Genomic DNA, 26140 nt, shown 5'->3' with positions numbered 1-26140 from the left:
CACAGCTGGTCAGTTTTGCACACCTTTCCCTGAGAAGGAATTGCTAACTTAACCCCTGTCCCAGTTCTGTACCTTCTTATCAGTGAACGCTAACGACTGACCACTTACCTTACGCTTGTGTAAGAGATCCATTTCAAGGGGCTGTTTTCTCGTGTAACATAAAACAGAAAGGCATTCATTAGTCATTATTAAATCCATTCTTCTTTTCCTTCTTTATTGAATTCAAAAGGGAAATCAGCTGGTCTTTCGTTTTTTTGGCATGCATCAGCAAAAGTATGTTATTATGATGTATTCTTAAATCATATATCTTCATAAAACAATATAGGTGTGGGTTTAAAGAGAAACAAGGAAATAAATTGGAACCATCTGGATATCGAAAGCGGAGAAACATTTCACTAATGGTTGTCATGTCCACATTACAAAAATAGTCCTGTATAGATTTCTAGCTGGACAAAGTCAGAGCTATCAAAAAGGGTTTTAAAAAGAAGCTCGTTTTGGAACGCAACAATTGAACAAATAAAAAAATCGTTTATCAGACCTGGACCTAGAAGTATAGAGTCCCTCTTATTGGTCAGTAAGAGATTAAGCTCCCAGATGACCTGGGGCATGAGCAATGGCAAGAGAACTGATTTCAGTGGGGAGAGGAGGAGATGCCCAAGGATGGAAGAGAAAGGAGGAAGGTCCCCTTGCATCCAAATCAGCATAAAGAATGGGGAAGAGCCAGTGTAAACAGTGATTCCAGGGGAATGCCAGGAGGAAGGAAGGCATGAAGGAAGAAGTGAGCTCTAGGAGAGATGTCAAACTCTTTCCGCCATGACTGTGAAGGAAGGAAGAAGTCATATCAGGACTTACTGCAGTAGAGATCGAAGTACAAATATCCAAGTTAGAAAAGAACTAGAAATCTAGTTTGGAAGGGCTATGCAAACAATACAAGCACTCTCCTCCCCCTAAGTCTTTCTTCTCTTTGTCATTTTACCAGCAAAAATCTATTCAGAATGCATATTTTAGTTTGGTGAAGGTGGCCCAGTTACTAACGGTAACTAAATAGGTAGGCTCTAATTTTGCCTGTTTCTGCCTCATGTTGCCCAGCGTGGTAGAGGACTTGTTCAAACAGGCACCTTGGTCTCAGAGACATAGCTGTACGGTTCACCTTGAAGTCAATTGAAAACAGAATATTTCTCATTGATTTTGCCTGCCTGGCTGCTGTTTGCTGTCAGTTCTCCCACGCGGATGTAAACAGAATGAATCAACTCTTGCTGGCCCTGGGCCTCCTCGAGTCATGTGAAGTGAACTTCTGATTCCTTTATGTTCGGGCACAGCCAGGGAGACAAGAGTGCTACTGTCTTCTGCTGTTGCACAGAGTCACCTCGGGCTATGCTGGAAAAAATGCTTTTTTCTTATTTTTAGACCTGAATCGGTCTATGCCACTAAATGTATTCTTGTGAATACAGACAGCACTTTGTTGTTGTGCTCATGGGAAGGCAGAGGCAGCAACCTGTTTGGATGCAGCTGCAGGCCACCTGTAGAGAAAGTCAAATTAGGGAGAGACCCCACTGTTCTTTGCGTTAATGCTTTCTGTATTGTTGTTTGACTTTTCCCCCCTCTGTCCATGTATCTTTTTCAACTAGGGAGATCGGGAGCACATTTTGAGGCCTTCTGTCCCTTTAAGGCGTCTGATGATTGAAAGGACTCCAAGATTTGAAAGGCTGTAAAAACTCCCCAGTTACCAAGGAGTGATAGCCATACAAAGGGTCTAAAAGCTGCTGAAGCTGAAGTAGTCTTCCTACAGATTTGGGTTATTTGGTGACCTTCCACTCTTCAAATATTCCCACCTATCTGCATGGCTTCTCCTTGTGAAGACTTGTCATAGTCTCCCTGGAAAGCATAGTGGCAGTTAACTTTACCACACTTGAGGAGACAAAAAGAAAAGAAATTCCGAGTTTAAAAGAAAGAAAGAAACAAACAAACAAATGAGAGAATACTTATTTTTTTTATCATCAGCCTACTTGAAGCTTTAAAATAGAAGCCCATAAATGAAATATCAGCATTAGCCATAAATATTAAAGGAGGAAAATGAGCAAATAAAACTTGTTTCTGGAAATCTCGAATTTGGCCGAACATCAAAAACCATTTCCTGACAATGAGATCCATTAGACTACAACATAATCTCCCCAGGAGTGGCTGTGTGGCTTACAGGACAGCATCTGAGGGTATACGGAGGACAACCTCAGCCATCGGCCTTGGCTGCACGGGGTTGTTTCATTGGTGGGGGACGGACTCTCGTAAGCCTGATGGTTTCTCTTGCTTTGGTGCCTTTCATTGGAAATTTTAATTGAGAATGTAGAATTGGAAATTTTTGTAGCCTCCACCATAGCTTCTGGCAAGCTGCTGGTAGTAGCTAGGATCAAATTGCTGTACACAGCAACCGGGAGACCAATGTTCAGTATCGGCTTCAAATAGAGAAGCCACCATTTACTGTAAATCCCTTCAGAGGGTTCCATTTGCCTTGGGTTTCTGGCATTTACTAAGCACCTGTATTATCTCCCGGTAGACCCCCAGCTGTTACAGAATTTGAGCTTTGATCACCTTCATTTTAATACATATAGAATACCTTGTCGAAGAAACGGACTATATCTAGCTAGTGACTGAGAATTCCCTAATAAAATCTCGCAGGTGAAGCTCCCAGGCTCACTTCCAATGACTAAACTCTTGGATGCGTTTGTTGTATGCCCTCCCAAACTCAATACAGTTTGAGCAGAATTTGTCACAACTATTTGGTGATATTTAGGCAGCTTTACTTCCCTGGAATGTGGACCATGCTCTGGGAGCTGATAGGGTTTTCTACAAGGTCTATACTTTGCACCTCTTCTCAGTTGAGGAAAACCCTAGAGCAACATACCTCTTTCTCATAACAATATATTTCGAATTTTTCTTAGCTCGATTCCTCTAACATTTTCTTTAACTCACGCTCACAATTGCTGGCAAGTCGGGCTAACATACGAAGGCCGAAACTCTGGCTTCCTGTGGCTCCATGGCTGAACTCACCCAGGAGAAACATGTTTCAGATGGCTACTTTTTTTTAATCTGAGGCTGATGCATAATTAGCACTTTAAAGCATATACCCAAGTAAAGACTAGCAGGAATTCCTGCAAGCAGGAGACATAGCATGTCATGACTGAAAATCCCTAGCTCATAGTTCCTCGGACAATGGTTATGCAAAGGTCCCTGGTGAAGCAATTTCAGAGTGTTTTAGTAAACAGCATTTGACTTGCAAGGTAAGAGGATGGAGCTGTTCAGCCATTGGGAGCACATTTTAAGAGCTTCCTTAAGATTACCCTTTCTGCATCCTACAAGTGACTGCGCTTTGGTTTTGAAGTGGCTTTGTTCTATTTTTGTTATTCGATGCAGATCATAGTTTGACATTAATAAGTTTATACATGATAATGAAAAGCTGACTTAAACGGCAACAAGGATGCCACCAGCGACACAAAACAAAGAGTGTTTTATTGAAAACTTTGGTTTACCTATTGTTTGCCCTAATCATAACACTGTGTATCTATTTTACAGACCCTTTGTTTCTTGTTCTATAAAATAAGGAATAAACTAAGACAGGCGTTTCCAGTTTGTCATGTTAATAATATGACATGATTATTTAGAAAGATGCTGAATATCGGACTGTTTATTTATCTGTGACCCTCTACCTCAGTCAGCATGTTCTATGATTATATTTTCTCGGACTCTCTACCTCAGTATATTCTGTGATTCTATTCTGTGATCCTCTAACTCAGGATAGTCTATCATTGTATTTGTTCCCATTTGTTTGGTAGCTCAGCGAAAATTATTTCTTAAAACATCTAGCTAATTATCTCTTTAACACTCCAACTTGATCTCCATGTGCACCCAGCCCATATCGAAGTAATTAAAAACGAAATGGGAAGGATATCAGTAGTTTATGACAATCTTGTTTTGAACCACTGCGTGGGAACTCCCTGTTTTTTTTTGTTTTTTTGTTTTTTTGTTTTTTTTTTTTTTTGGTCAGCTTATTTGTTAGACATCGGCACCCAAACTTACTAATTTGTAAAGAAATTTTCAGTACCAGAAAGGGAAGTTAAAACTGTGTACATTTCTCAGGTCAAACCCGAAGTTTGGACCACTCCCTACAGGCTCCGCCACACGTGAAAAGCTAAAGAACCCTGTTCTTACCTGCCATGGCCATGTGCCTTCCCTCACCCTGTGCCTCACCTCTGTGCAGACAGCATCCTCCCCAAATGTGGTGGTTAAATGGCATCTAGAGCGTTACTACTCGTGAAAATACTAGAGGCTTTCACTTTTGAAATAACTACACAAAGTTATAACTATATACATGATTTGTGTGTACATAACGACCTCTGAAGGATTCCATAAGGTGATTTTGAATTCTTCTGAAATGTTGGCCAAAGTTGCCAAATCATTTTCCTAGACATCGGAAACAATTAGCGCGCATACGCTTTCGCTGAGTATTCTAATTTGGCAGCAGTGTGTGTGCCAAAATTCTGCTGTCTCAGGTAGCACAGGATCTGAGAGGACACTTCAAAGACAGGCTCGCTGGAGAGGCTTCCTTGGCAGAAACGGCCAGATCCTGCTCTGTCCCTGGTGGGATTTCGTAACACTTATCTTTGTACTCAGAACCCTTGCCAAAGAAACTTTCCTTCCTAGAGCAAATACCCCTGATAAGTTAGGATCCAGACATGTCTAAGGGGCTCGCAAACATCTCTGCATTATCAAAAGCTCTGTGAATTATGGGTCATTTAAATACCAGCTCTCTGGATTTTGTTTCAGATTGCTTTTTCATTTTAATTGCTCCCATTTCCTGTCATGACCTTTCTGTTTCAGAGAAAAGGCAAGCATCCCACAGAGGAGAAAGAGGGAGAGATCTTTTATTGTGAACGGCAGAGGTCCCAGTTTGGCCAGTACATTTGCTACGCGGTCTTGGAATGCTGTTTTGTAGTTTCAAAAGTGATCACCCTCAGTTTCCCAGAACTTCTTTTCTGCCCTGAGGGATGCCACCAGAACAAGGACAGCCTTGTTAACAAGTTGCAATCTCTCAAAAACAAAACGGGATTTGGATATAAGTCATCGTTTCAGCTCACAGAACTGTGTTCTCCAACCCCGCTGAAGGGCTTCATTTACATCTAAAATGGTTAATACTGATCTCTAGCAGAACTCCTAAGTGGAGGAATGCAGCTGCCATGTGCTTAGTGACTCCGAGGTTAGGGAAGAATGACATCACCATCTTTAAACGTGTTATCACGCTGACAGAGAGGAACCTTGTATTCTCTCCCGCAGATAGAGCAAGGATTGTGCTCTCTGCCTTGTTTTTTTTTTTCCTTCTAAAGAATACCTTTCCCCCTCCTCTCTCAGCAGCTGCAAAATGAAGGGTTGAAAATGTCACTTCAACTCATGATGAATGATGCTTGACCCCTGGATGGGTTGCTCTGGATTTTATGCAGTTCTCAATTAATATGAAAGATCCCAACTCAAATGACTTGGGCTGTTCGTGGTTGTTTCAAGGATGGATTTGTGTGATGAGTTAGTAGCTTGGGGGTTTTCTGTTGTGGCTGTCAATCTGTCTTTTGTGGAGGAGAACAGTTACAGGGCTCACTCTCTAAGAAAGGTAAAAGACTAGACTCTGCTCATATATATTTTTTTATGCGTGCTCTCCTGTGAGATTAATATCTTTGCTTCCTAGAAATATTGTCAGGATGCAGTAAGCAGAGGCAGTTTACAAAAAAAAAAAAAAATTCTCAAAAGGGCAACTGGCCCACATGTCTTTGTTGTTTTGATTTGAATATAATTAATTATGTAAAGCAATAGTTAGTGGAAGATTAACAATTAGTAGGTTCTGTCAAGTGGTCGCACGGAAATTACTAACTAATTGAGCGACTGGTCCTCTATTGTGTCAGAACGCGGCGCTGAGTGCCATCCTTTTCATCTTTTGACTTTGTTGTTTTCGCAGATCCCCTTTCTTCTCAGATGTATGTTTCACAGCAGACTAATAAATAAATAACCCCGGTTGCAATTTCATAACATGCAAAGGGGTTTGAAATAAAAACACCTGTTTTAATTAGCATGATGCTTTGTTCATTTAAAAAGGAAGAAGAAGTGATCATCCGATCATCCTGACGCACTGAGCTGACATTTCTTCAGCTTTGCGTTTCCATCTGCATCTTATATTATGATGTTTCAGGAGCGTCATGAGTTAATTATGTTAACTTGGGAAGCACTGCTTGCATTCCAAATGAAAACCTTCAGCTTGAATAGACAGAAAAGCAGATGCTATCTTTCTTGTCAATTGCTTTGTTGTGGGCTGCCTTGCAACTTTTCATGTATTTCTGGATCTAAAGGGAAGTGTAAATCTATTTATTTTAAGTTTTCCGTAAACTACACAGTTTCAATATTCTGTTTGGTCTGTATGTGTCTAGTGTATCTCTACGTGTGTAGCTTTCCTGCCTCCCAAATTTAGCAAAGCACAGTCAACTTACCTTCCCTTTAATTTGGAGTTTGGTTTGTTATGCCTGGACAGTCTGGGGACTGGTGCATAATGAAATCTAAGAAGTGGACAGTTCTCCTGGCTCCATTCTCACTCTAATTTTCCTTTGTGTGTTTGCACATCAACCTTTTAATGGTTCAACAGCATTGGGGCACAACAAGGCACATTAAGAATGGAGTAAGCCTTCGAAGTAGGGATCGCCATGCTTTTGTGAGTTTCATATTCCCTTAACAGAGAGGGCAGCTATATTTAGACCAATAATTATGCATAGAATAAATGCTCACACATGTGTTTCTTTATCGGGTTAAAGATGTTAAAGATGGACACAAACAAATGATTTTTGTCTCCACCGCATCCCACCTACTCCAAATTGTTCTTTAAGATTCCAAACTGAGGTATGCTGTTTTGAGATTATACAATGCCTCTTTAGACTACTGAACTTCAGATTTAAACCGACATGATTTGGGGTTGCTTATCATGTCCTGTCTTCTTCCTATCTGACATCCATTCTCTGCTATTTCTGTCTGCCCTTCTCAGGACCCAGACACTGAACTGCATGGATTTCATGGTAGACAGTCTCCACATTAGGTCAGTGAGAAGTGTCTGCAAGACAGCGAAGAACAGAGGCCAGTGTAAGGCGATCATGACTGTTGGAGCTTTACTTTTAAGTTGATCTCATAAGTAATAAACACATCCATTCACTGAAAAGCCATCTGAGGAATTATAGAGAGCGACCTGAGGTGTCATAGGTTACTCTAGGCAAGATTTGGGAAATGTAAAATTTTGTTTTGGTCCTTGAGGGGTTAATGGTCTCCCATTCAGGTATTATACGGTGTAATTATTATTATGCATCAAGTAAAACAAGAGGAAAAGGATCTGGTAGGGCAGGATAGGGCAATGGAGGCCAAGAGTGACTGAAAGCCATGGGCTCTTTATAGTTGAGTTGAAAGGTAACATTGCTCAGGCTTTGTGCCCAGGCTGTGGCCATGAAGTTAAGCCCCAGAATGGCTGAATGGAGGGCTTATTCTTTAAAATGTGTGACAAAGGTGTTCTTGGTATGTAAATGCAATCTATAAATGATGCGTACTGTGCCTTATCACGCATTCAAATTAATGTACGGCTGTTCTGTCTCTTAAAAATAGCTCTGTTCATTAAAAGATCTGTAACCTACATTTTCAGAAAATTAAAAAATTTTATTCCTAAAATCATATTCTGCCGTTAACCAAGATTCATAGTTTAATGCTGCCTTCTTATGCTTCCTGAACTAAATCAGAGGCTTAAAAATGTGATAGGTTTATCTCTACTTGACCAACTGGTTTGCAGTCTGTAAGCAAACTACTGTTGAGCTGGATTCTCAGACTCACTATTGGGCCTAGGAAACACCAACTGATGTGTTTCACTGCTCTGAACTTCAGATGGGTTTTTCTAAGCACACAGTCAGTGTTGGTCTCATTTCCACACATCCAAGAGCTTGGGTGAACAGTTCTCAGGCATAATGCCCATTGTCGTAAAGATAAACATCACTGTGCTGGAGACTAAGTCTGTGGCAGGTGGGCAGAATTTACCTGCTCAACCAGCCTGGCTTGTCCTTACTTTGAGCTTTGTACATACATTGTTAATACAGGAATCCCTATGGCTTGTTATTTTTTTAATGGCATACTTTAGAGAAGTTTGTTTATAAGTCTTAGTTAATAAATAGTTTGGGGCTGGGTAGTGCTTGTGCATGTCTTTAATCCCAGCACTCAGGTGCAAGTGAATCTCCATGAGTTTGAGGCCAGCCTGGTCTACAGAGCAAGTTAACAACCAGTAGTGTTACAAAGAGAAACCCTGTCTCAAAAAAAAAAAAAAACTAAAAAGAAAAAGGAAGGAAGAAAGGAAGGAAGGAAGGAAGGAAGGAAGGAAGGAAGGAAGGAAGGAAGGAAGGAAGAATTTTTGAAAGGAAGGACTCAACCAAAAATGAAATATGTAATGGAAATCCCATTTGAAAATGTATTCCTTAGTTACTTTGTAAGCTAATTTTTATTTTATTTTTAAATTCATAGTATTTATTTCTCCCTTGCCTTTCCACCCTTCACAATTTCTCATTTACTCCTCTCTTTCCTTCAAATTCATGGCCTCTTCTTTCATTAAATATTTTTGCATGCATATTTGTATATACACATATATTCCTAAATATCCCCAATTCGGTTCCAATCATGTTACTTGTATGTATGTTTTCAGGGCTGACCGTTTAGCGCCATACAACCAATTAGCGTGCTTTTCTGTGGGGAAGACAGGCACTCCTGTTCCCAGTTTTCCCTGATTGCCTATAGCTCTCTATAAGGCAGACGCCTCATGGACTTCCCCCATCCATTTTGGCATGTCCATTGATGAAGTTCTTCTTCTGTCCATGTCTGAGTAGTCATGTTGTAAGTTAAGTTTGAAAATAAACTTAAGTAGAATAATTATGTTCTCCTTGCCAAGACTTGAATGCGAGTGATGTCTTCTCTTTCTTGTTTTCTATATTAAGTAACTTTTTCTCACAGTGTGGCTCAGGTAGCTTTACAACCTAGTTTGGAAATGAGACAGATCAGGGTTTTAAAAAAAAAAGTACTGTAATGCTTCTTTTGGGAACGTGGAGAAGATAATGCCTCTGTACCTTTAAATTCTTCAAATAACAAAATTTAGCTTGGTTTATACATACTCTCAATATATTTGTGTGTGTACAATGCCAAGCACCATGCCAGGTACATTATAAAGGTTAAAGATTTCTGGCTACCATTGTGGCCGACATCATTGCAACTCTGGTGTTATAATTTAGATTTAGCGTCCCTGATAATTCTCAAATTCATCTGTCTGAGTTGTATTCCTTGAGCTTTGTGCCCAAATTTCCCTGTGTCTAGTTGCCATCATGACATAGACATTTATCAATATCTCTAATCCAAACTCATTATCCATCAAAAGACCAGACACCAACTAAACCTTTCTGAGTATCGGGGATGACTATGCCAGCACAGCGGCACTCTTGGCTACACACAGCAGAGTTTAGCTTGATGTCCTCTTCCCTTGACCACACCAGCTTGAAATTGGAAGGCCTCACAGCTATGTTCCTATGATGTCTTCTTTTTCTTTTTTTTTTTNTTTTGAGACAGTGTTTCTCTGTAGCTTTGGGGGCTATGTCGGAACTAGCTCTTGTAGACCAGTCTGGCCTCGAACTCACAGAGATCTGACTGCCTCTGCCTCCCAAGTGCTGGGATTAAAGGCGTGCGCCAACACTGCCCAGCAATCCTATGATGTCTTCTTCACTAGGTCATTTGGAATTCTACTTCTTACCTCCAACTGAGTTCTTACATTTCAAATAGATTTATCTCCATAATATACAACCTGATTAGTGCCATTTTCTCCAAAACATTGAGGTTTCCCTTATTTCTGAAGGGAATATATAACCTCTGGTTATACCTGAGGCTTTCACTGGCCCCTAACAGGATATTTCCTTATGATTTTTCACGACCTACCTTCATGCTAACCTTAGAGAGCCTTCTTGCCATCAAGTTTTAATCCATTTTCCATCCTTCTGTACATCATTGCTTCTCTGACTATGGCAGGCATCCAGATTGTCCGGAGGCCTGTTACATCAGAGTCTACCATTACACCACAGAGATACCAGACCCAGAAAGACTGATGAACAACTTTATAATTTCCACTTTCAATAACACCCTATGTGGTGCATTATACTGATCACAGGCTATAATTTTTTTTTTTAATTTTTTCTTCAAGACAGGATTTCTCTCTGTAGCTTTGATGTCTGTCCTGGAACTAAATTTTATAGACTAAAACTCACAGAGATCCACCTGCCTCTGCCCTTGGAGTGCTGAGATTAAAGATGTGCACTACCACTGCCCAGATTCCAGACTACATCTTAAGAACTTGGGCTTAGCATATCCTTCCTAACTCATCTCAGTCCATCAAAGGCATGTTACATCATGACAGTCTTTGCCCAGGAGTCATTTCTAAAGGAGGATGCTTAAAAGAAATCCCACACTAGCCTAGAACTGAGAATAATAGACGGTTATTTCGGGGGTAGACTCACAAATCAGAATCCTCTGCTGGAACGGAGAACAGAAACTGAATCCCGCAGCTGGAAAAGAGAGCAGAGCAGATGCATGCTTTACAAGGGCATAAATAGTATAAGAGGCCACGCCCCAATGGGCGGGTAACTTGAAGGCTATTGGCTGTATGATTTCCTATGGCACATTTCGTCTGCCACTAGTGGGAAGAATATACTTCTTGGTGTTACAATGAATTAAGAGTCAAAATGTCTTAGTCCATGTTGTACACCTGTAGCAGAATATCATAGACTGGGAAAATTTTAGATGAGCAGGCTCGGGATTCTGAAGGCTGGTTCAATACCAAGTCCAATACCAAGGCACCAACACCTGGCTGGTTTTTTTTGTGTGATTCCATGTGATCACATGGATTCCAGAAAGGCAGGTAAAAAAGCAAGATGGGAAAGGGGGCCTTTATAATGGCAGTGTACTGGCTAGCTTCATGTCAACTTATCTGAGTCATCTGAGAGGAGGAAAATTCAACTGAGAAAATGCCTCCATAAGATCCAGCTGTAGGTAAGCCGGTAAGGCAATTTTTAAATCAACGCTTGATGGGGTAGGTCACAGCCCATTGTGGGTGGTGCCGTTCCTGTGCAGATGATTGCATAGTATAAGAGTAACGCATGAGGACTATGCCAGTAAACAGCACCCATCCAAGGCCTCTGCATCAGCTCCTGACTCCAGATTCCTGCTCTGTTTGCGTCCCTGTCCTGAACAGTGATGTAGAAATGTGAGCAAATAAATAAATAACCCCTTTCCTCCCCAACTTGTTTTTGGCCATGGTGTTCCATCACAGCAATAGTAACACTAGCTAAGACAGGCAGTATTCCAACCCAAAAGTGTAGAGTCCTCATGGCTTAATGGTGTATTAATGAATTCATCTTTTTTAGAGTAGGTTAGAATCACAATTCAAAGATGACTTTTGAAAAACACATTAAAGCAATAGCACGAAAGGAGTGAGGCTACCTGGACTTAGCCACTAAATGTCTGAATGAATTAGGACAAATAGTTTAATCATTGGACCTGTGTTTCCCTGTCACAAAAATACATAAAACATATATTAACTTAAGTATTAAATAAATAACAAAAAGAAACACTTAGAATAATGCCTGAGAGGTGTGCACAATTATTACTGTTTTTGAGAAAGTCACATCTTTCTTGTTAATAGTTAAAGCATATAAAGTTTTGATCTATTAAAGTATTGATACTTTAAAGGTTGTATATAACTCTTTAAAAGGAGCCTAATGGATTATGACAACTTAATCCATTGCCTCCATTTATTAAATGTAATGGATTTATTAATTTTTTGATGATTTCACACATGCATAAAATTCATTGTGATCCCATTCTTCCCTAACTCCTCCCAGATCCTTCTGACACCCCTCTCAGCTTTGTGTCTTTCTTTTATTATTATTTATTTTAATAATCCAGAGTCAAACTTGTGCTCTATCTACATAGAGCATGGTTGACTTACCAGGAACCTCAACCCTTGAAGAGTAGCAATTCATATCTTTAATGGAACACTCTGCTCAGACATATTGATGTTTAGAGGTGTGGGTCCAACTCCTTCTCTATATATTAAGTTCCTTGGAAGGAGAAATAACATCTTTGTGACTGCTCAGAAGTAACTCTGAGTTCAGCTCTTTATAGAAATCCAGTAAAAAAATGTTTTTAATTAAATTGAGATTGAGGAAAGATTGCAAAAGGATCTTAAGAAAGTAAAAAATTTTCTAAACAATAAACAAACCATCAATTTATTTCTCCTTCATCATAAAAATGAATAAAAATGAGGTCAATCATTCATAATACATTGAAAGTAGGTTTGTCTTTCCCTTTGAATTTTCTAAACTCTATAATTAAAATTACTTCAAATTGGAAGATTGCAAGGAAGAAATTAATCTTATTGGTAAGTAAAAGAGCAAATCCCATGGTTGATGATAGATATGACCTGTTAGCAACAGTTACACTTTCATACTTTCTTTTGTGCAAACAGCATGTGGAGACCAGCATAATCCAATTAATTGTAAGTCCCCTTTGTAGAATCAGTAAACTGGCTCACGACACAAAAGCACCATTGAAGTCTTATCATTGGTCCGATAATCCAAACGGGTTCTTATTTTCAAACTACCAGCAGGTCTTTACAGATGCCTGCAAAATGAAATACTTTGACTTCCCTGAACTTGCATTAAATTCAGTAATGGTCTCTGAACTTTAGTCTTTTGTCCTTGCTAGCCACCAGTTTCCTGGACGTCTTGTAGTTTATAGTTTCAGAAAAACACCTTGTGTTCCTCCCTTATGACTTCAAAATTATTTTCCAAGGTAGCTATGCCCAGTACTCTCTTGCCTAAGCTATGACCTTGCTATGCCCAGCAGTCTCACCATTCACCTTCCAGACATGCACTCACTCTATCCCATGCCACATCCTGCCACTCTAGTTCCTGTTTAGGACATGACTTCTTCCCTGTGATCATGCAGACTCTTTCAGGTCTTTTTAAAATCTCTTTTATTTTTGAGATGATAATACAGTTACACCATTTCTCTCTGCCCATTCCTCTTTCCAAACCATCCCATATACCCCTTCTTTGTTTATTTCAATTGATGACCTCTTTTTTTTTTTTAAATTGATTGTTGTTATACTCATGTATGTATATAACCTGCTCGGTCTGTACAATATTACTTGTGTGCATGTTTTCCATTTTCAGGGTTTTCTTACTCTATTGCATCCCTTCCCTCCCTCTTAATCCTCAATACCTTGAGACATGGAACCTATCTTTTCGTGTTCTCTAGCGACCCATGGCTTACCAATGTGTTGTGCTCTGTCTTTGACATACTACTACTTCAACTTGGTTGGATCCATCCTCATTTACCTCTTGTCCTCTCTCCCAGGCCATATCCCTCCATCCAAATACGATCTTCTTTGAAACAGTTACAATGTGAGACTTCATGCACAAAAACTCCTCTGGCCACCACCCAGATGAAGCTGGCTAGCCACCTTCTATGTTCCCTTAACAGTCTACACAAAATATAAACTCTCCATGTGCTATTATTTTCTCAATTTGCCTAAATTTCTTGTATATTGTAATATATGTAAGAGCAAATACTCTACTTCCTTTCGCATTTTTTAAGCTCCACCACCAGTAACAAGACTAGCATGAAATTTGATTTCAAGTATTTGATAGAGAAGTGAATATGTGACTTAACGGCCTACATGTCTTCAGCACTGGTTAAATTCTATGAAAGGTTAACCTGATGAAAAGAACAGTTCTTCATGCTCTGTGAATATACACATGTCTGTTTTCATTGGCGTATTTTTATAGTATCACTAGTAAAAGAGGTTAAATTAAGATTGATGAAGGATTGCAAAAAGATATTTTCTGAACTAATAAAAGGAATGCAGCAGGTACTAGACTCTGGGGACAGGAAAATTAATCAGAACAAATGTCTTTCAGGGATAAGAATATTTTGAAGGACAGACATAGATATAGACAATTTGGTTCCAATGCCTAGTAACACTTGTGGAGAATGGTAGAATTATCATGCTAGGATTAGAAATATCATAATAAAAAATTAAATAAATTTAAGCCAGGGAAGAGTCCGTTTTATCAGTGTATACTATGACTGGCTTCACAGCTACAGGCCAAAACACTCAGACCATCGGTCACAGATTTGTTTAGGTTGGAAGAGAAGAAAGCCCAAAATCTCTCATGGTTACAAAAGCTTGTGCTGTTTGACATTTGATCCAAAGCTTACTGCACAGACCTCCTGTGCTCTCCAACACTGGTTTGTGTGACTTCTCTGCTCCTGAACTTCAAAGGGCATTGCGACCTTAGCTTCACCTTAGCTTCCTCACTGACTTTAGGTGGTCTGTAACGTCAGTGTGCCTGTTAAAACTTGGTTTCTCCCCTGACTTCCTCAGCTCTCCAACATCAGAGTGTGTGGTCAAGCTAGGTTAAGTATGTTTCTTCTTCCGTCGGAACAAGACATTTTTATATGTGTCAAACCTGTCTGCACTGCTTGCGGGGTGACCAGCCTATTGTTTCATTTCATCAATGAAACCTCACTGAAGATAGAAAAACACTCAAACCTTTCATCTATGAAAACAAAAACAGTTAGCTACTGATAGTATACTTATCAACTAATTAATCTATTTCATTATTCTGGACTTAAAGAATTATATTAATACATAATTATGACAGTTTTATTCTGTAGCTTCAAAAAAACTGTTGCAGTAACCATGCTGTGTCTAATACACATGCTGTTGTTGGTGTTGTAAATCTCACAAATAGTTCTATCTGTAGAGTTCTGATTATGATATGAAGTTGAAAATATGAGTTCTTGTGATATGAAGTAGAAAATGCACTCACCAAGAAATAAACTCATCGATACTGTTTAGGCAAAATAATTATTATTTTCTCTTCTTTTGGTAAGTATTGTACATTTTATCTAGAGACAATGGCTTGAATAAATCAAAGTGGCAATATCTAATTCTACCAATTTCGTTTACCACTTCTACTTCATTGAATGATTGTTTCCAGAGTAACTTCTAAATTAACAAGTTAATTTCTAAAGTGAGTCTTTATTCTCACCCATTTCTCACCCAACAAACCCCAACAATATTGTACGGAGAATAAAGGAAGTCAGAGTCTTATATTAGAGTCTAGGAACATTTGCCACTGGCAAAGAGACTAATATACTGCTGGTAAAGAATGGCAGATCTATACTGGTCCATTACATATAGAACCTCCCTTAACTCATATGAACTTAGGAATTGTCATCTGACAAGAGACAACACCTCTTTGTTAAACAGAATCCCTGTAGGCACATGAAACAGAAAGATTATCTGTGCATAGCTATTTACAGGAACTGAACCCATAGGCTGATATTAAAGAACATAACATGAACTGGATGGGACAAATGAACATGGTGTCATTTAGATACAACATGAAGCAAGCTGTTAAAAAATGACTGTTAAATTTTATCCTACTGATTCTCTACCCTTTGGAGGCTATAATATGGGAAATCATCCATGGCATTCTAGCAAACTTGGAATCTATTTGGAGAAGACAACTGCATAAAATGAATCATTGTGTACAATATCCGTAGAATACAAAAGGCCTTTTACTTAATGTAAATAAGGGCAGTGCTGAAAGCTCTAAGCAAGAAGGGCATTAAAGGAATACATATTGGCACCAAGAAATACATCAGTTTCTTTGATCTAACTTAAAGAAAACTCAGTTTATTTTTGGCATTGTTTTCATATTCTGTGCGAGAGCACTACTTTTCCAGATGCCAAGAGAAGAGTAGCTAGACACGCAGAGAGAAAGGTGACATCAACCACCACTTTTCACGAGGTGGCATTATGCATGGGAGTTATGGTAATGGGAGGATGTTTTATGTTATACACTGTAAATTAAAAATGCACAGAGCAGGGCCACACTTGTTAGACTTTCCATCTGTGGCACTGGCTTCCTAAGTTTCCTCTCTACCTATTTGCTAGGTTGCTGGTTCATCCAAATGAAGCCTGATGCTTTCGTGAAAATAAGCATCACATTATCTACTTACTTCCAACACTTGGTGTGGTAGAAGACCACTATGTCTCCTTCAAAGAGATGATCTTAGAGATGCTGTGACATTTTGTACATGGCTTGGGAATCTCAAGTGATTTTCAAAGGTATAGCTGAAATAGAAAGTAGAGAGAAACAAGTCAGCAAGGGCTGTTGGAATGTACTACTGGACAATGAAGGATTTGCTCTTTTGGTTTTTGAAATTTAGCATCTCAGGAAGTACCTATTATCTCCTTGCTTCCTTCTTTTTTTCCCAATTCAAATAGGCCAAATGAAATTGACCATGTGTGCCGGGTGGCTGGAGCATCTATTTTGTATATAGGCTGAACCAATTTCAAAAGTAATACTTTTAGCAGTTTCCTGGGGATTTCTGTATAAATTATGAGGAATGAAAAGTCTTTGGGGGGGGAGGGTTAGAGTACAAAATTTCACATCCCAAACTAATTTCTTCCTTCTTTTTTTGATAGATGATATGGCCGTAAACTATTGGCTTGACTTGGTATTTTTTCACATAATTTTAAGTGTTCTTTAGCTCCAGCTTTAGGAACAGAATTGTATTTCTTCTCTAGTAAACCTATTTGGGTAAAAAGAGCTGAGTAAGAAAATGGCAATTGTATTTTATTCCTTGGCAACCAAGTGTATCCTATACGTTAACAGTAAGGTTGAGTCCAAATAGGCAAACAATTTTGAATTATGACTTCAAATTATTTCTTAAAACATAAATAATCAGTTATTTGGAATAATCTAAGCAGTTTTATCTCGTATTTCACAAGTGTAACAGCCTCTTGTTTGAGTATTTAATCTAGGAATACAGCACTGTCGTGCACTATGGAAAACCTTTAGGAATTATATGAGTTAGAATGGGTTACAAAATTTACACAGGGTAGATTATTAAATCACAGTGATTTGTTTCAAAGTGCTAGAAATCTGAGTTCTAAATGGGACCAGGTTATTATCATCCGGAGCATCTGTTATTGTTGTTTATTATATCCCCGTTAGGCATCTCTGGAATCCAGTGTCTCCTGGTGTTCCCCTCAGTATGTTCCAGTCTTTTGCTATAAGGACACCATTCATATTGGATTGCCATGGTGTTTGGAGTTCATGTGACCTTATATTTATAATTACTTCTTTAAAAGGCATCTCCAAATTGTCATATTCTGAAATACAGGCATGAGGCTCTAAGTACAAAAATGTGTAAGTTTAGGAATTCGGGCTGTAGCTAGCTAGCTAGCATCATGTACATTTGGTGGTGGTATGTATATTTGCTGATGAATTTGTCCTACTGATCATCAAGGTCAGCAGAGTGTGTTGTGGTGGATAAACAGACGATGTGAAATGCTAGAACTTGGTCAATGTTCACTTTAGCAATGTTTCTGAGCACCTGGTAAAGCCCTCTCCTTTGAGGAACATAAGGCAGTCTGCCAGCTGCAGCTTCTGAAAGCACACAGCCTAGTGACTAGTATCCAGTCTGTGTTCAGTCCCTGTTTGCATAATAAAAATTAAGTGAACAAACAGATTAACTGGCCAACTGTCCTAGTTTCTCAGATAATATCCTCAGTGCATTCCTGCTTTAAACCGGTGTGGGTGGTAGAAAGGGACTTCTATTAGGACAGCATAAGAAGGCACTGTCTTGGCGTGGAGTTTGTATCACCAGCTATGAGAATGTTGACCCTGTCTAACTCACCAAAAATCAGAGTGAACTGTCACTCAGAAGAGGTAACAAGAAAGGTTCAGTACGTCAATGGCCCAACTGATTTCCTTTTGATCTAGTCCTTTAAATATAGTGGCCTACATAGAAGCTGTATATTTATAGACAAACAGGGCCATTCCAGCCACTCGGATTTCTAACCTTTTACTTTTATTTTATAGACAAACATTATATATAGATTCATCCTCTTTGGCATCTCTGGCATCTACGATGTGACATTCATGAACCCAGCAGGCTTTCCCAATAAAAATGTGGCTGTGTCGTGGTTCTTGGCACTGGGAGCAGATGCCATCTCCTTGATGACAGGTTCACGGTGTCATCTGTTCTTATCGTTGCATTAATGAAATCAGAGCTATTCTTTCCATAACCTGGGCTGTCTTTCTCCCCTTTTCTATTGTGATAGGAAAGTGAATGTTGGAAAGAGCTTTTGGAAATGTCATTGGAAAGCATTACAAAGTAAAGGGTGGGAGAAAAAAGGAACATTTGATTTTTAAATATGCAAAGAGGTGTCACTTTACACTTTACATTTATTCCATTCGGGATAATTCTAGTTATCCACGGCCACATTTTAACCAACATTAGGTAAAAACGATTTAGTTAAGTTCGGACCTGATACAGCAACTTCTTCTGCCTGTATTTCTTTCTAGAATTCCATATAAATGTGTAGCAGAAAGTTGGTGATTAAACCCTCAGTAATGCTTAAGTGTTCCTGCTTCCTTGAAGGTTACCATTTCCCATCTATACCATCAGAGATCCATCTTACAAGACTCCACTGTAAAAAAAAATGGCCCCGAACTGTCTTAGAAATGATAGTAGGTTTTTTTCTCTTTCAAACACACTCTTTTCTATGCACAAGTACTTTCCCCCCCCCTAAACTACACTAAGATCCCTTCAAAATGAGGCATTTCAAGACAGCCTTGTTGGGTAAAACATTATCGTATATATTAATGATTTCATAAAAATCTCATAGCATGCCTGGCGGTGGTGGCGCACGCCTTTAATCCCAGCACTCGGGAGGCAGAGGCAGGTGGATCTCTGTGAGTTCGAAGCCAGCCTGGTCTACAAGAGCTAGTGCCAGGACAGGCTCCAAAAGCTACAGAGAAACCCTGTCTCGAAAAAAAAAAAATCTCATAGCATTTGGATTCTCAATCTTAACCTACCTTAATTACATTATATGTTTTAAAGTCACCGTTGACTAGGGTGTATTTAAAATACCTTAAGTAGAGGGTCAAGAGAACCCAGGACAGATTTTGAGTGTAACAATCATGAGATACCTGGAACCAACCAGACTTTCCCCCGAGCATTGGATCCCAGTGTGTATAGCTGTTGTTGACCCTCTATGGTAAGCCACAACACCCTGAAATGATTCCTCCAAACCAATTAGCACAATTCATAATATTCTCTCTGTGTTTTCATTGCTTCCACTTTTGATGTATCTTCCCCCTCGAGCCCTTGTTTGCCTTGCCCATCATGGTTGTATCTTGGATGTTTGTTTCTTTATAACTTCCAAATGCTGTGTGTGTTTCCCCCGTTGAAAGCAGCGTTTGTCTCTCCAACCATCTTCACTTCACACATAAATGAATAGACATAAAATGTATCCGTGGTGAGCCAGGCCTAAAAAAGATATTTTATTTATCCATATAATTTTTTTTCAACTCTATCATGTTTCTTCAACACCCCTTCACATAATAATCGGTTCATCTCCGACTGTTTCCTACTGCTGTTTCTTTTTATGGCCAGTTTGTTTTATATCTGCTCATATAAGGATTGGGCTCTCAGTGATTGGGGAATTACTAAATATTGGAGTTAGTTTGTAGATGAAAACACAGTCTCAAATAAGATCCTTAGAGATGAAATGTAAAAGTCCCCAGTTCTGAAGTCAGGTCCATCTACGAACACTTCACACTACTTGTCTGCCTTTTGGCTTCTGCCAGACGAAATTGTATAGAAATATAGTGATTTTTAAACATAGTGGGAATGTATTGGCTCCTTATCTCCGTTTCGCTACCTTGTCACTCATAAGAAAATTTCTTCAGCTAATCCCACTCCTTTTATCTTGTCTATAAAACCAATATCATGCCAACAACATCTACTTCATTGTCTTACCTACTTATATATAATTTAACATGCATTTAAATTATATATAATTGCAAAAAAGTATAGCACCGTGTTCTATAAGTGATACATAATTTTCAGCTATTATTTTTGTGTTAAGTAGTTTGAATATCTATATATGAATTTTGTTATAGAAAAGGTTTTGATTTTTGTCGGTAATTAAGAATTACAGTGCTGACAAGAGAGTTCAGTGGGTGCCATACAAGCCTTGTTACCTGAGTTTGGTTACCCAGACCTATAGCAGAAGCAGAGAACCGATCCCTGCAGCAGTCTTCTGACCTCGGCATACATGCCACAGTCTGTGTTCACCCACACACCCACTCCCCATCCACACACACAGTAATAAGAACTTTAATTAAAACAAAGTACCAACTCTGAAGTTCATATTTGGGAAATCATGGTGCCTACATATATATAGTCCATGGATCCGTGTCCACATGAGTTAATTTCATAAGCTCAGCTTGTAGAGGAGTGCCCATAGACTTTTGCAGTCTCTAGTCTCCAGTATAGTCCTGCCAATCAAGAAGAGTTTGCAGCTCCGGAAGATAATCGGAATGTTTGACAACGTTTTCTATAGTCAACCTTGGGAAACACAACGGGTCTCGAGTGGGTGAAGGCCAGGGATGTTACCTATACATCCCAGAATACAAAAGACAGTCCTATAAGAGAGATCATCTTTTCTCAGGTGGCATGCTGTGCCTCTGCTCATATGCCTTACGTTCTTGAAAAGGGAAAAGCCCTTAGAACACTCCTACAGATAATGCAAATGTATTTGAATGATGCCTGTCAATCCCAGGAAAGTGTTACGATCAGTTTTTCTTGAGAATGGGCTGACTTTGTGAGACAGCAGATTCTTTGGGCATAGTTATATGTTTAAATAAGCCACCATGGCCTTGAAAGCCTTACCACGAGACCCTCTGGATTACATGGGATCTGTTGGTTATGGAATGCTGGATGTAAAAATGAGCTAGCATATTTCAAATCACAAATGTCAACTCTTGCCATATTGTTTACTTGAGCTACTTGTGGAAGTTTACAAATCATAATTATTTTTTCTTTAAATGATGACTACTGATATCTATATTTATATTTCTATATTAGGAATTCTTGTGTAAATGGCACAAATTCACAGTAGTCTGGTTTAAAACTTTTAAGCAGACACAGCACTCAACCATCAACATACTTCCTTTTCAGCCTACTGAAATGCTCCTTCCTCACCTTCACTAAAATTTGCTGCTGTATATATAAAAGTGACTAACATTAATGGCATTGCCCTCCAGTTGAGTAGCTATTTGTTATTATTGTTGGCTTTCTGTCCAATATGAACATGTTCCTTTTGACTCTCTGAACGTCTCCCCTTAGCAGGCTCTAATCTACTCACCACAACGCCACCCGATGCTTTACTTCCCTAATGAAGTTGGGAAGTTGAGTGCGTGTGTTTCCCTGCATGCGTGTGTATGTTTAGGTTTCCACTTCAAGATCAGTGCCAAAGCTACAGTACTGATACGTTTTCTAAATGTGTTTTAAGCAATACGTTGTACAACATTTTTAGAACATGTGTTAAACTATTTCTCTAAGAATGAAGCTCTTAACAAAACATAAGCACTCTGCATGAGATCTTAGCAGCAAAGTGCTTAAAAGATAAAGTAAGAATTGGTACCATGGGAAGAACACCAGCTGTAGAGCACACAGGTCCATTATGAGAAGTATGGTAGTGGGTAGGGAGAAAATGATTTAATCAGGAGTAAAACCGATTTTATTATAAGGGCACGCAGGGGGTGTGGCACCATAGTGAGAGGGACATTTCAAAATATCTGACAGATTTCAACAATGCGAAATCCCCGTTCTTTAAAGTGACAGTAAACCCCATCAGGTCTCCCTTTTTGATGCTATTGTTAACAGTTGACTGTTTTAAGCTGGCCTGCTAAGATGCTGTCGGCCTATTTCAATAGTGTGCAGTCAAATAAAAGACTAATTGTTGAAATACAATCAATCAAAATGATCGCAGGGCAGAGAGAAGGTCTCCTCTGCTGATTTCTGTTGTGGGTCCTGTTGGTGTGTTATGATGGCGGCAGGGAGGACGACCGAGAGGAGGAGGCAAAGAGCCCCTCTGGCAGAAACAGACCCACCTCATCCCCACTTTTTGAAAACATACTCCTGGGCAGGAACATCACTCACAGGCCCTGAAAATAATAGTTTATTAGAAAAAAAATAGACGTGATAGCGATGTGGGCTTATATTTTTAAAAGGATATGAACACTCTTAGCAAAACAGCTCCTGCAGAGAATCCCTACAGTGACAGTTCTCAGCTTTTCTTTTCTTTCTTTTTCCTTTCCTTTTTGTTGTTGTTGTTGCAAAATGCTCCTTGGCATTCATAGAGCTCACACTGTGGGTGCATGTGACCGTGAGCTCAGACATCATCAAAATAGAGAAAAAAAATTCCAATTAACCAAACACCTGTAAGTTTTTACCAGGATTCTTGGATTTTCAGTTAACTCCATGTTGTAACTGATAAGCTTTTGTTCCTTTAAGCCCAGCAAAAAAGAATCGTTTCTTTGTAGCTTGTCCTATAGATTAGCAGAAATGTCATCGTATCTTGTTTCCTTTTAATTATACGTGAAGATGTCACTTCTAGACAGCCATCATCCCTTCCTTGTATGAGAATGATCCCAGATTTTCCTACTGAGAGTTAAAGAGGGGGTGATAATCACCTATCACATTCCCTCGCTACTGAACGTTCGCTTTGGCACCTAAGTTCTTCAGTGTGTCACGGCAGCAACTCGCTCAGGTTTCCCAAGCAAATATTTTTGTTGTTTCTAAAGAGTTGGTTAGCATTTGTGGTTTGTCTTCGGCGTGTTATCATTTTGGCAGCTTTGCATAGCCTGCATAGGCCAACAGGGGTCTGTCTAATATTGTTGCTGGGTACATTTCCCTCACTGAGATGAAAACGGAAGGAAAATGTTTCTGAAGCAGTAAGAAGGAATTAATATCCTACCCCCCCATATTCTATTCCTTGCTGACTTTAGATTTAGGCAAGAAAAAAAAAAGAAGAAAGAAAGAAAGAAAGAAAGAAAGAAAGAAAGAAAGAAAGAAAGAAAAAAAAAGAAAAAAGTGTTAGCCATTATTCCCTTGTACATAGCAGGGCTAACACATGTAAAGCAATAACTCGTTTTCTATTGCCATGTTTAGCATATGTCTCCTGTTGGCTCAGCAAGGCCTTCAGGCTGGTCCCTTGAGCCAGCCATCGCTGGCAACTCTTAGCCCCTCGGCCTCAAAACCAAATAGCTTTGAATCATGTAGAGCTGTGATGCTAATTTTCATACTGATGCATTATGGGAATAACTGTATCTGACATACTGTGTCAATGGTACTGTCTCTTTGTGTCCCTTGTTTTTTGTTAGCTGCATTCCTACAGATGGCATTCCATTGAAAATGTTCCCTTCCTACAGAAAACGAGAGAAGAGAAAAAAAAAAAAAAAACCCATGCACAGCACCAAACCTCTAGGTGCAGAAGGCTGTTAACGGTTGCTGATGATAGTAGGCAAACATTAACATAATAATTAGTGTCTTGTAATTGTTTCATTAAAACCAGTTGTTCCATTTCTCCTCGTGTTTTCCCAGAAGAGAAGCTGAATTTGGATGACGGCCAGTGGGAGGACATCCACGTCGTCACCGGAGCACTGAAGATGTTTTTCCGGGAGCTGTCTGAGCCACTCTTCCCTTACAGTTTCTTTGAGCGGTTTGTGGAGGCGATCAGTAAGTATACCCCAGAAAGGAGCCGGGTGTGGTAGAATTAATAACAATAATGAGATTGATGCCGATCATGACAACGGAAAAAATGAAATATGTACCCTATGCTCATATCTGTAGCCTTAGGTTTTGTCATTTGGGTGGCTTGTTTTATATCTCACCCTGCAATATTAGCTGAGCTTTAAAACCAAAATATTCAGACCAGAAAAAAAAGAGAGAGATAGAAATCTATTTAAGGCCACCAAATTTAAGCTTTCTCAAATGAAAATAGCTTCCTCTGCAATCTGCTTTAAAGGGGTCATCTCTTGTACTGCCAGTCCCTGCCTTTATATTTTCAGAATTGCACTGTTTGCAGACAAAGAGGTCTTGCAAGGGAACCAAAATATATTAAATATTGTGTTTCATTAAATATGTGTTAAATCATCAGCTGAAATACCATCTTCTCTTGGCTCACTCATTTGTTCCCTCACCAGCAGCAGTAACTGTCTACTGTTGCCTTCTGAGCAGTGGGTAGGGTTAAGTGAAAGCGAATTTCTTTTAAGGGGTGACATTCAGAATAATGACTTACATCTCTCCACGAAGCTTCTTCCTCTGATGTGCTACTCTCTCGATTATAATACACAATCTAAAGTAAAATGGAAGGAAGGAAGGAAGGAAGGAAGGAAGGAAGGAAGGAAGGAAGGAAGGAAGGAAGGAAGGAAGGAAGGGATGAATGAAATGATCAAAATCTTTTCCTGCGTGAAAACTTCTCCTATAGACGCTTGGAAAAACAAATACTTAAAATATCACTAACTGTAATATCATAGGGTACATTTACTCTAATTGTGACAGCTTGGAAAATGACTCCTGGCAAGCAGGCTGATATAAGAATGAAAGAGAAAGAAAGAAGAAAGAAAGGTAAAATTAAGAATCTTGCAAGCCTGGCAGGAGCTTAATTAAAGTCCCAACAAGAAAAATCTCCAAGGGAAAAAAAAAAAGCTCTACTTAGGAGGTCTGGTCTTTGAGGCTGTGTGCGAAGAGTTCCCAGTAGTGGCAATGAGGAGCTGGGGGCCAGTGCTGGAAAACAGCCCTTCAGTAGGCACTTTTATTCTGTTTTCACTGGGAAAACCTCTTCACATGCTCTTAAAACTTCTGCAAAATGAAATCAGTGGGATGAAGATAAATGTTCCTCTCTCAGTCTCTGGTCTAGCCTGCTCACAATTTCCAATTGTCTTGTTGACTGGCTATTATTTAAGGGCAGGAAGGTTGTTCTTGTTTCAAGTTTGGTGTGAGTCTGGAGTTGTTATTCTTCCTGGAGAGCAATGATTTATAGTTGCCAGGTTCTCTAAACTACAACTTAAAAGGAATAATGAAGAAAAAGTAAGTAAGCATGAATCTCATTCAGTGCAGTCTGGTGTTCTGTCTTAGCTCGCACATTTACGTGAACTGAGAGAGCAGCATTCTGGGAGGAAGTTGGAAAGACGTTTGTACAGATTCCTATCTTAATTGTGCATATTTAGAAATATGTATATCATATTGTGACCTCTCTACTCTTAGGTGGCAATCGTCTCATCTGGAAACATGCTTACATACCTGCTGGGTGGGGAGTGTCGTATCAGAGTCCTATAAAGGAGGCTTCCTACCTCCTTTAGTTCACATGATCCCAAAGATAGTAGCAAACTTTACTCATAGGCTAAGCATATGGAAACCAGGCCCTTGGAGCTCATACGAGTACGTGTCTTTTGAATCCCCATAAGAATTATGATGGTTTCTGGGATGTTTTAGACTTAAACCCAAATTGGACGTAGTTTCAGTGACACAGGCATGATCAGAACTGAACAGCAAAGATAAGGCAGGCAGCATGCTCTTAGGGGTGGTTGTAGAGAGAGCCTCTGCAGACAGTTATAATATAGGTAATTTGTCCAAATGAAGAGGAACAAGTTTAATAAAGTCCTTTTAAAACTTCAAGATGTTATACACATGCTGGCAGTAGCTCTCCAAGTGACCTGTGTTGAGAAGGCAATCTGAAAATCAAGAGATGGAATATGTCCCATTAAAGCCATATGTTGCAAGGCCAGGGCAATGGTACTGAGGGGTGGGGCCTTTAGTGATTGAGTCATGAAGAAGATCACTTCTGATAAGGTTAACATCCTTATAAAAGAGGCCCCAGGGATAGTGACATAGCGCTATAGGGAGAGTTGCTTGCTACCAAGCCTACAGACTTGCATTTGATCCCTGGATCCCATACAGTGGAAGGAGTGAACTAACTCCCACAGTTTGTCATCTGACTTTCACACATAAATCATGGCACATTCATGCTGACATAATACACACCAAAAAAATACATATAAAAACTAAAGGAAGTAAAAAAATACAGCAACAACAACAAAAGTAAGCAAGACCAAGAGAG

General features: G+C 39.4%; 1 protein-coding gene across 1 annotated transcript in view; it reads left to right on the top strand.

The window, feature by feature from the left end:
• Positions 1–26140, top strand: part of Arhgap15 (Rho GTPase activating protein 15) — a 591259-nt gene that overhangs the window by 439324 nt on the left and 125795 nt on the right. Inside the window, exon 12 of the mRNA XM_050140010.1 lies at positions 23623–23757. Coding sequence (XP_049995967.1) covers positions 23623–23757 — 135 coding nt within the window. The remainder of the gene's footprint in view (positions 1–23622; positions 23758–26140) is intronic.

Source organism: Alexandromys fortis, unplaced genomic scaffold (genome assembly GCF_014885135.2).
Source record: "Alexandromys fortis isolate MF-2015 unplaced genomic scaffold, M_Fortis_MF-2015_v1.1 scaffold_33, whole genome shotgun sequence".
In the NCBI taxonomy this organism is placed as follows: domain Eukaryota; kingdom Metazoa; phylum Chordata; class Mammalia; order Rodentia; family Cricetidae; genus Alexandromys; species Alexandromys fortis.
The sequence above is the reverse complement of the archived record's forward strand: the minus strand, read 5'-3'. Positions and strand labels throughout refer to the sequence as shown.